The sequence below is a fragment of the Eurytemora carolleeae genome, unplaced genomic scaffold, assembly GCF_000591075.1.
Source record: "Eurytemora carolleeae unplaced genomic scaffold, Eaff_2.0 scaffold122, whole genome shotgun sequence".
NCBI classification, from domain to species: Eukaryota; Metazoa; Arthropoda; class Copepoda; order Calanoida; family Temoridae; genus Eurytemora; species Eurytemora carolleeae.
The window spans coordinates 43806-55892 of record NW_019396131.1 but is presented as its reverse complement, the minus strand read 5'-3'; the positions used below and the strand labels follow the sequence as shown (position 1 = coordinate 55892).

The 12087-nt window shown below is 33.7% G+C and overlaps 1 protein-coding gene across 1 annotated transcript in view; it reads left to right on the top strand.

The window, feature by feature from the left end:
- The window catches only part of LOC111695867 (tyrosine-protein phosphatase Lar), a 132808-nt gene extending 121086 nt beyond the window's left edge, over positions 1-11722 (top strand). Inside the window, exons 31-40 of the mRNA XM_023465330.1 lie at positions 2085-2239; positions 2530-2725; positions 2806-2927; positions 3010-3156; positions 3517-3643; positions 4843-4953; positions 6222-6391; positions 7816-7951; positions 8606-8735; positions 8996-11722. Of these exons, the coding sequence (XP_023321098.1) occupies positions 2085-2239; positions 2530-2725; positions 2806-2927; positions 3010-3156; positions 3517-3643; positions 4843-4953; positions 6222-6391; positions 7816-7951; positions 8606-8677 (1236 nt within the window). The 3' untranslated portion in view covers positions 8678-8735; positions 8996-11722. The remainder of the gene's footprint in view (positions 1-2084; positions 2240-2529; positions 2726-2805; positions 2928-3009; positions 3157-3516; positions 3644-4842; positions 4954-6221; positions 6392-7815; positions 7952-8605; positions 8736-8995) is intronic.
- The last annotated feature ends 365 nt before the right edge of the window (positions 11723-12087 follow it).

The following is a 12087-nucleotide window of genomic DNA, read 5'->3' as shown; positions in this document are numbered from 1 at the left end:
TTATTTTAAATACTCGGAATTTTAAAATTTAGAAACAAAAGCTAAAACTAACTTCTTCACTTTCTCTCAGTTTCTCTGGCATTAATGGAAATATATGTTTTTTCGTTATATATATTGATTTGGTAATTATCTATAATTAGATATAATTACTTTTAACTCAGATTCTTCAGAAATCCCTTCTCTTATCGGGATATTGAGGGGGCGAGGTTCTCTCATGGTATAACAGTATATATAGTAGCTCAGGATATCTCACTCAACCTACCTCTTTAATTCTAATTTTCATTTATTCACAAAGTAAATTAAACTTTTTGATATAGTTAAGTATTTTTTTTATTTTCACTATTGATGTTGATTTCATCATTTCATTCATTCAAGAGTTAATATTTGAGATATTCTTTGCAAGCAGATTCAGGATACATCTTCCCATTGTACCCTGTATCCTGTATCTGCTTTTTTATCTCACCTGGGGTGTATATATTTGAGAAAAGGAAATTAAACTGATTTTCAGAGATTTGTACGGAAACATCTTTAATCATCTTTGCATCCTGATGGAACTAATCTTTGGTAGTCAAAACTTTGATAATTTGATTTTTAACAGAATTCATTTTGAAATATCAAGTGTCAAATAAGGATTAGAAAATCGGAGTTTGAGGCAAGTAATCAGTTCCCTAAATACTTAACTTGAAAATCTTAATCCAAATTGAAATTCGGCATTTTCACTTCTCTTCCCTTTCATATGGGTTGGGTCTGTATTTAAAAGTAGTCTGCAGAGTTGAAGAAGTGAGAACTATCTAGATATATACATCCCTGTCTTTCACTAGTATAGACACCTCGTACAATATACATTTTTTACAAAACACAAGTATTTAGTGCAAAGTTGTTGCACTTTTACTTTTCTCACCCTTCAAGATTTCCAATAAGTTTCAAACCTTGGCATCAATAAACTTAGCTTTCATACCATGCATGCATACCCCATCTATCTATCTAGATATCTAGGTATCTGGGTATCGGGGTATCTAGGTATCTAGGTATCTGGGTATCTGGGTATCTGGGTATCTGGGTATCTGGGTATCTATCTATCTAGGTATCTAGGTATCTAGGTATCTGGATATCTGGGTATCTGGGTATCTAAGGCATCTTGTAGGTATCTAGATATCTAGGTATCTAGATATCTAAGTATCTAGGTATCTTATAGGTATCTAGGTATCTAAGTATCCAGGTATCTAGGTATCTAGGTATCTAGGTATCTAGGTATCTAGGTATCATCTAGGTGTCTAGGTGTCTAGGTATCTAGGTGTCTAGGTATCTATGTATCTAAGTATCAAGGTACCTAGGTATCTAGGTATCTATGTATCTAAGTGTCAAGGTATCTAGGCATCTAGGTATCTAGGTATCTAGGTATCTATAGAAATCTAGGATCACTAGAATCTTTAAAGTTTAACCTTGCCCAGATACTGGTTTAGATACTCTAGATCCTGTAGAGGCTCTAGTAACAGATTACTTATGAGTTTGATCCTTAATACCTTGGTCTCATAAAGTTGTAGAAACTTAGCATGTATGTAATGGTTAGGCAAAAATTAGATAATTAAACAAAGACTTTTTGATTTCTTGTTATTTTGCAGTAAACGCTACTGTATTATATCCACGGTATTAAATGTTTCATATTTAAAAACTGTTTCCTATTCTTGCATGAAAACCCACTGTTTTCTCATTATTTTATGTTCGACGCTCATAAAACAAAATTTTATTTGGTTCGGAACAAAGAAAAGTTTTTAACAGAGAAATTTAAATAAATTTTGATGAATTTTTCTGGAAAAAAAATTGCCTTTTAGTTTACTAAATGTTTAACTAGGGGATTTAAAAGTTCGTAGAACCTTAGTTGTAAATCCAATCCTGCTGAGAAATATACAAGTTATAAACTTCCTTCACTTCAACTTTAAATGCAGTCATGCTATAAGAACTAAAAGTAAACAAAAAATATTGATTTCTTACCTTAACATTAGATTGTACTAAAACCCAATTCCTAGGTTTTATGAGCGTTAGCTCCGGGTCGTAGGAAAGACTGACAAAACTATTTTGAATAGATGGGATACACGGATAGAAGGGAGATTAAACAGTTCCAGTTTACTGCTTGGCCTGATCATGGTGTTCCAGAACATTCTGCTCCGTTCCTTCAGTTCATTCGTAGAATTCATACTCTTAACCCTGGAGACTCCGGACCTATCGTTACACACTGCAGGTACAAATTTCATATTATCTTATTCAGAGGCGTAGTCAGGGGGGGGGGGGGCTATGGGGGCTAAGCTCCCTCCTGGACCAGTAAAATCTATGGATTTCAGTAGGTTTTCAGACCCCAACGGGTAATGAGCCCCACCCACCTGGAAAGAAAAAATCTAAGCCCCCCTGGAAAAATTCCTGACTACGCCCTGAATTCTTATTAAAAGGAATGTTCGTAAAAAAAGAAAGAGGCTGAACATTATATATTATCCAGAACGAGATGGGCTTGAATAATACAAAATACGCTTTTAGTGCCGGAGTTGGACGAACTGGAGCTTTTATAGTAATAGACTCAATGCTGGAGAGATTGAAGCACGAGAAAACTGTTGATGTCTACGGTCACGTGACCTGTCTCCGAGCACAGAGAAACTACATGGTTCAGACGGAGGATCAATATATCTTTATTCACGACGCACTTCTAGAAGCGATTCTATCCGGGAACACGGAGGTATTGTAAACAACATAGACATTTTACAATTTAAAACTATAGTTTTCCTTTACCAGATCTAAATATTTAACTTTCTCCAGGTGCCTGCCCGGAACTTGCATCAACATATCCAAAACCTACTACAAACCGATCCCGGAGACAATATTACTCCGATGGAGTTGGAGTTTAAGAACTTAGCTAATGTAAAAGCGGAACCGTCAAGGTTGGTTTAAATCTTGTTTTTTCTCTCACTTTGTAAACAATGTGAAATATGTTCAACAGCTTTAATTCTTGTTTTTGTTTAGGTTTGTATCCGCAAATCTTCAGGTTAATCAGTTTAAAAACCGTCTTGTCAACATACTACCGTTCGAATCCTCACGTGTTTGTTTACAACCGATCCGTGGAATGGAAGGAAGCGATTATATCAACGCTAGCTTTATCGACGGATACAGGTAAAATTTAGTTTACTTTAATATACTCATAGCTATATATATTTTTATATTGAAGTTTAGATATAGCAGTGTCTATATAAATTAATGTTTAGGTATCCTAGTGTCTATATATCTATATAATAAAACAAAACATTAGTATATGTGTTCCCTATAGTCGGCCATACGACTGGACTGAATGGGTTAACATTTTTTGAGTAAATTTAAATAACTGTATCACACACCCTCAACAAAGTTTTTTAGTAAAATGCAGGACACTCATGACCGAAGATAAAAGTAGGGTTTAGAGAAGAGTGCGCAGTTCCTATATATAATGATATAGACTATAAAGGTATCGCAGTGCCTTTATATAATAATATTTAGGTATCGCAGTGCCTATATAGCTACTCAGGGTCCATTAAATGAGACAGTGGAAGACTTTTGGCGAATGCTCTGGGAGCACAATTCTACTATAGTTGTCATGCTTACCAAACTCAGGGAGATGGGCAGGGTAGGTTTTTTTCATAATTTATTTTTAACATACTTTTTTATTTCATTGTTTGTCTTTCGACTTTTAGAGATTATCTTTGAAACTTTATCTTTTCACTCGAAAATTTGATAATTTCAAAACAACGATAAAATCTTAAATCTTTTGTGAGATCTGGAAAACTTACCAAGAATGCACAGTTTTTAATTAGACAATTCAATCTTGAGGATCTTTGTCTCTAAATCTACTTGGAACTGAGACGGAAACCCAATTAGTAAACTCGGAGGAAACTTCTTTACAATTCTTTTCCCTCTCTTCATCTTTTACCTTTCCTAACCTAACATTTGACATTGTAGCCTAATGTTGTAGACCTTCGATATATCAAACTAGGAACTCGATTAAATAATCTAAATGTTGCATAGATAAAGGGATAAGAAAATTCGTTTTTGTGGCAAACACTTCATTTCTTTAAAGATTGAACAATTTAAAAAAGATTGAACGGAGTCTTGTAATGAATACACTATTATAAACGGAAACTAAACGGAAAGATTGAAAAGAAATGTTTAATATGCATAAACTGAACGGAAAGATTAAACAGAAATGTTTAATATATATAAACTTAACGGAAAGATTGAAAAGAAATGTTTAATATATATAAACTTAACGGAAAGATTGAAAAGAAATGTTTAATATATATATAAACTAAACGGAAAGATAGAACAGAAATGCTTAACATATTTAAACTAAACGGAAAGATTGAACAGAAATGTTTAATATATATAAACTAAACGGAAAGATTGAAAAGAAATGTTTAATATATATAAACTAAACGGAAAGATTGAAAAGAAATATTTAATATATATAAACTAAACGGAAAGATTGAACGGAAATGTTTAATATATATAAACTAAACGGAAAGATTGAACAGAAATGCTTAACATATATAAATTAAACGGAAAGATTGAACGGAAATGTTAAATCTCTCAACTAAACGGAAAGATTGAACGGAAATGTTAAATCTCTCAACTAAACGGAAAGATTGAACGGAAATGTTTAATATATATAAACTAAACGGAAAGATTGGACAGAAATGCTTAACATATATAAATTAAACGGAAAGATTGAACGGAAATGTTAAATCTCTCAACTAAACGGAAAGATTGAACAGAAATGTTAAATCTCTCAACTAAACGGAAAGATTAAACGGAAAACTATATGTTTAGGAGAAATGTGCTCAGTACTGGCCAAGTGAAAGATCTGCAAGATATCAATACTTTGTAGTGGACCCACTAGCAGAGTATAATATGCCACAGTATATACTCAGGGAGTTTAAGGTTAGTATATTTGCGGGTCAAAGCTTCGATGGACTGGAATATAATCTGGATAAATACTGCCTTTATTGGTATGCCATTAAACTTTGAAATAAGAATTCAATGTTTAAAAAAACAGATTTGCATTTAATGTTGTTCTACAGCAGTATTGCAGTAGTTTAAAAAATCAAGTTTTTTTCTGGAAATGGGTCTGTGTACAGTGCACAATTGATGTATTTTATTATAGGGTGAGTTTTACAGTCCTATTCCACAGTTTTATTGGTTTCACTGTACCAAGGTAGTCCTATGTAGGATTACCAATTTCAATGAATGTTACTTAAATAAATTTGAATGAACATTTTAAGTATGATTACATTCAAATTCTTTTTATTATTTAAAATCCTTTAACTCAAAACTTATCTATTCAGGGTTGAAAATCTTTCCAGGAAAATTAAATCATATGTGAGTAGTGAGTACCATGTATATTGTACATTTTATACCATAAAAAGTATATATTTCGATGTATTGAGATAAGAAGTAAGAGATATCTGTAAAATGTATGTAATAATATTGGTGTTATATCCTGTATCCAAGCAAAACAATAAATATATATTACGTATTGAATATCTATCTAGGTATGTTTCCTCTCTTGAATATTCTGGTGGGTTGTATTGGTATTCTAGGGATGTATACTGTGTATTGGTTCCCGCCTACCTCATCTATTATTTTCCTTCTTATTAAACCAAGTAAACCTGGAGACAAGGAGACAGTAGATTAGAACTCAGGGATATCAGGGGTATTCGGGCTATAAGTGATACAATGGATATCAGGGATACCAAGGATATCAGGGATAAGGGATATCAGGGGTATTAAGGATACTAGAGATACCTGGGGATATCAGGGAAACTAGGAATATCAGGGGTATCAGGGATACTAGAAATATCAGGGGGTAAAAGGATTACAAGGGATACAGGAATACTAGGGGTATCAGGGGAATAAGGAAACTAGGGAGATCAGGGGTATTAGGGATACCAGAGATACAGGGATAATAGGGATATCAGGAATAAGGGATATCAGGGATATTGGATATCATGGATAAGGAATATCAGGTATATCAGGGGCATTAGGGATACCATGCATACCAAGGATACCAGGTGTATCAGGGATACCTGGGATACCGTGGATACCAGGGATATCAGGGATACTAGGAATACCTGTGAAAACAGGGACACCGGGAGTGAAGTTCCGATAGCTCCGACCTGAACCTTGTTCTATTCTTCATATATTTTCAGGTCACTGATGCCAGGGACGGACAATCTCGAACTATCAGACAGTTTCACTTCACAGATTGGCCGGAGCAAGGAGTTCCCAAGTCCGGAGAAGGTTTCATAGATTTTATTGGACAGGTTCACAAAACTAAGGAACAGTTCGGACAGGAGGGACCCATCTCTGTTCACTGCAGGTATAGGTTTCATCTATCTATATTGTTTGTCTGTATCCTACAAACGTCAAAACGCCTAAACAGATCGAACAATAATCGAGCCAGATTGACCCAAGGAAGGTTTAGTTAAAAAGAAAAATGGCAGCTTGAAAAAAACGGCTTTAATTGTTACTAGAAACGCACTGAAGCTGGAAGCACCCTGACAGCCTAGTATACAAATATTTATTTCCAACCAGTTCCAGGACTCAGATTATTATTTCTTAACCGCCTCTGAAAAGTAAAAAGAACTTTTACAGCCTGTCCTCGCTTTTTCCTTGCTAAAAGTTTTGATATATAATTTCTTGTTTCATGCACTTTATACCAGATCACAGACACATGTTTCCCCACATTAGTTTCTCTTTTCTTCTTACACAGAGAGAGAAGTCCCAATAAACACGAGAATCAAGCCACTGTATTATAATTGTTTGAAAAAAAATAATTGTAAAAACTTGTTTGATCACTTTAGATCACTACGACATGAGCAATTTGTTGTTATCGTAAACATTGATCTGAGCAAAATTTTAAAATCAAGTTACAAAAAAAACTAATTTTTGATTTTCATTAATATGAACACAAACAGGAAAAATACATAAAAACATAGAAGTCTTAATCTAATCATTAGTTTCTTCCATACATATATACATATTTGTATGTATTGTATAAAATATAATGTAAATCCATACTGTGCCCTTGTGTGTAATATGTGTGTTGTATCCTGACTTATTGAATATTCCGAACCTCTAGTTGTTTGCTCTTGTTTTAATATATCCGTATCTTTTCTATCCTTGACCAGGACTGATTGCCTTATTCTTTTATTATTATTATATAATATCATATTGAAAGTTTTCTTCTTCAAATCTTTTCTGCAATCTTTTATTTTCTTGAAGGGGCTTAATATTGGTTAAGAGTAAAAGATTAGAAATGGCTTGTTAAGCTACGGCCTGAAAACTGCAATGATATATTGAAATATTATCTTGGAAAACCAAAGAAATGTAATTTTGATTACTAGGCTTTTAGGGCGGTTGTATACATTGCAAAACCAAAACAAAACAAAAATTCGCGGATTTTATAAAAAAAATTCGTGGATTTTTAAGATATTCAAAAATAGAATTTTGTTAGAGGCAAATTTTAGAAAATTCGATCCTCCATAAACCTTCCTTGGGGTCACGCGAGGTCCCAAAAAAAATTTAGCCCGATCGGTTCAGCCGTTTTTTGGACACAAACAAACAGACACCCATACAGACAAGCAAAGTATATACAAAGATTGTATATTATACCTGATTACCCTTTATATTCAATATAGTCCAACAAACCTTAGAAAAATATATAAATCTTCATTTATAGATGAGGACGGATTAATACATTTTAAAATCTTTATCTTATTATTAACTGTATTCTTATTCTAGTGCCGGAGTAGGACGAACCGGTGTGTTTATCTCCCTCTCCATAGTACTGGAGAGAATGCAGTACGAGGGAGTTGTTGATGTTTTCCAAACAGTTCGAACCCTCAGGACACAGAGACCAGCTATGGTTCAAACTGAGGTAAAGTGATTCTTTAACCGAGGCAGGATGTAAAATCAAAACAGAGAGATGGAAATTTTTGAATTTACGAAATGAGTTAAACTTATTCTCTCCTCGCGGTAAGGTTTACCCATTTCTCTTTGGACAAATCCGAAGTTTTGATCAGTTATTCTGCCCCCGAGGAGAAAATTATCTTAACTCATTTCCTCCATTAAATAGTACAGTGGTCGGGGTTTATATCAATACAATGAAGACGACTTTTCTATTTCAGTTTGGATTTCTGACAAGCTTTTTCGAATTAAAAGTTTACAGGTAAACAAAGAGAATATGTTAATTGACAGCTTCTCTTTGTTTACATGTTTATGTGTATTCATGCTGTTCGACAGCTTGGTAAAACTCAACAATTGAAATTGAAAGTCGTCTTTATTGTATTGATATTTTCGACGACGACTGCAATTTATTTAAACCTCTCAGAAGAAGCTAGACCAAGGGATAAATCATGTTTAGTTAACTGAGAGTTGAATTATTAAACACCTGTTGAATTTAGTTATTTTAAACATTTAGGACAAGGGGAATTCTACTTTAATATAGAAAATAGAATCAAACACTTTTATTTGATATTTTTAACAATTAAATAAATTTTTGTAGAAGGAAACTAATGCTTTGTAACCCTAGGACCAGTATCAGTTCTGCTACAGAGCTGCCCTAGAGTACCTGTCCTCGTTCGACCACTACACTGATAATTGACAATCAGCCGGCTTGGAACTCGGTGTCTGAGCTAACTATGTCATCCTCCGCTTTTTCGGTAAGAAAAAGAACATCCGCCATCATTTTTATTTCTTTTGATTAACTGATTTTCAGCCAACTTTCTTTTTCCAAGCTTCTTTAAATATTCTCCAACCAAATTAAAATATCTAGGAAAAAACTATTTAAAAATTAAAAGTTTGACAGTCTTAAACTTACGCAATGCTAACTTTGCTATTTGCATGACGTAAATCCTGGGTTTTATTTATTTATAAGATGATTGTTATCATGAAACAGATTAAACATGTTTTTACTGTTCAGGCACAAATTGTCAGCGTCGAAATCAAAGATCTCAGCTGACTTTTGTTATGGAGTTCCCAGCCGGTGAGTCTCAATGTTCCAATTCTTCAATCTGGTCACAGATCCATTCCAGATCTCCAAACCTTCATTCAAACAACGGGGAAAACGGATTCCTAGCAGCAGGTTTCACTTCTAGTGTTCCTCCATCCACAGTTTCTAGCAGGGTCAGCTCCTGTTTCTCGTATTGTCGAGAGGGAGTTCGAGTATGGTTCCGGAGATGCTGTGAATGCCTTCGTAGCCCTGTTCCTGCTCGAATTTATGGTTTATCTGAGGATAGGTTCTGTGGAGCCTCTGCTCCACCACCAGGACAGTCCACTCTACCAGCAGGACATCATACTCCTGCAGAATTAATATCCGGAGATAAACCTCTTGATAGATTTTCCGGAGCAACTGCTCCTCATCGGCCTGGAGAGAGAAGTTCGAGTAACTCTGATAGTCCTCCGTACCTTCCTTCTCAAACTAGAATTATATCTGAAAGAAAAGGTTACAGATCTGAAAGTGGGTTCCGAGATCTTGCTGTTTAAATATGTACGAACTTTTTACACTGTTTCACAGTGTTGTACCACAGCAGTTCACTAACAAGCTAACCAACAGCAGTGCCATGTCTGTTTGCACATGTTTGAATGATCTTATGAAAAGTATGATTTGAACCTTATTTCTTACAGAACCAAGATCTCAAATGTATTTAGGATAAATGAGTGACTTGAGTGTTGTATTTCAACCAGAATAGTTTAAAATGTTTAGAACGCAAAACAATTATTTTCGCTATATTACTATAGTTCCTATTCACTTCTAACAGTGGAATTGTACTCAATGGCACAGATTATTGTTAATTAAGATGATCTTTTAGTTTTATCAAAGGAAAACTATTTAACATTTAAATTTAAACTGTTAATGGATATTGTATAAATGAAGTCCGCGCGGCATTTTAGTTCGGTGGCGTGCTGCGCGTGTTGATGCACTAAAATGCCGCGCAGATGAACGCGAATGTATCAGCACTAATAACTAAAGACGACATCGGCACTAGATTGGTTGCAGAGGATGGCATTTAATTAGCCGCGTTTCCAAGTCATTTAAATTTAACTCCAACTTTTGGATTGCTCAAAATTTTCTTGCACCTGTTAAATGTCAATTGTATGTGTATGATCAGACTCATTCTGTTCTCCAGCCATAAAGCCTTTATACTTGAAACTTAATGGCTACAATAAACATCCTGTATTTAAATATATCAATTTCTCAACCGTAAAGGTTTCAGTCTACAGTTTTCATTTTATATTACGACCTTTCTATATCTGTGGTTTAGAGCATTTTTCGAAATTTTCAGTTTATTGTTTTTTATAAAAAATTTATAGTCCAAAGTTTCAAGGATACTGTCTTCAGTCTGGAGTCACAGAGTATACTCTCATGTTCAGAGGATTCAGTGCTTACACGAATTTGCAAAATTAGCTGATCCAAACCAAACATAATAATAAAAATAAACCAAACCAAATATGATCTCCGACAAAATCTTATTAATAATATGATGCCATAACAGTACCTACTTAAATTTTCCTGTTAGAAAACAATTATAATGAATTTAACTGCAGCTAGATAGAAATATTATTCTCCTCTTACTCCCTGCCACCCTTAGAGCCCGTAAATCTAGTAGCTAGCTTAAAATCCTCTATATCAGCCTTTCGCACATATCTTCAGAAATTGTTCAGCAATGTTATATGTCAACAATAAGCTACAACGCACACAAATTAAACTTTAACACGTACAGTGTGCAGTGCACAATGTACATGTAATTGTGTATTGCACCCTGTAAAATGTTGAGATTAAGTGCAGTTAAATATTTTAAATCATGTCGCAATGATCGAATACAACGCACAAATACATGAACTATGTTTTTTGCGCTGTTGTAGTTTAACAATACATTAAATTGTACCACCTGCTTGTTGTACAATATGTACTTTGTAATTCTTTTTTCTATGATGTTAATTAGTTGTTGAAAAATGTAATTAGCGTACTATAACATTTTAAGTACATAAAAAAGCACTAGCAAATAGTTTATAAATACTTGTTTGTACATCATTTCTGTACATGTCATGGTTTTAGTACTATTTCTATTTTTTTCAACAACCAGCATTATAATTCAGTTTTAATATTCCCAAACTCAAATAATCTCGCAGATCTACTTATCCAAATTAAAGCATAATTTTATCAGAAAAGTAAAAAAAATTGTATTCATAGTACATAAGAGGCACTGTACACGTACTATGTACACCCTTATTGCGGGCAATTAGTAAAATGTGATACTAGTTTTAAATTGGGTTTAACCTATATCCATATTTTTAACATTGGATTTAATATTCGAAATTGATGTTAACAGTACTTTCCTGTACTGTAAGATACTGTACTGTACTGTACTGTACTGCACAGTTTTACTCAAAATGTAAACTAAGCTTTTACATTTTAATCCGTAAATGTAACTTAAACATGACCAATGAATGAATCATCAGACCGTGGATAATCAATCCTAATATTTATAATCCAGGCGAGCTTTCGGAAAATTATTTTTTGTTTTCAAGATGGCGCCAAATAGCGAAAAAACCTCGTCTTTGCCTGGAGTTTGCTGTTAATCAATTAATTTTATTGCTACCATTTGTTTATCAGAATCCAGTACAAAAATAAATATTATTCATTATTCCTCAAGTTGTTTTATTTACTTTTATTTCTTTACAAGACAAGAATTATCTGCACTTGGAGCACTAAATACAAAAGAATATAACTATTTAATTGAAAATATCAATTGTTACTTATAATCAGTATTCAATCAAAAGTACCTCAAACATTACTAAGAATACAACAGATGATATAATTATTTCATTAAGGAGTAAAAATGTTAAAAAATGTTTTTTTTAAAAAATCGAGAAAGGCTGTAAGGAAATTTTTAGATTGGTTTTATGTCTTCAATTTCTGATTGCCTAAAATTCACAATTCTGTGAGTCTGTGGGGTGTAAGAAAAAATGCTCACAGGACAATAGTGCACCAGACAGCAGATCACAGGACAA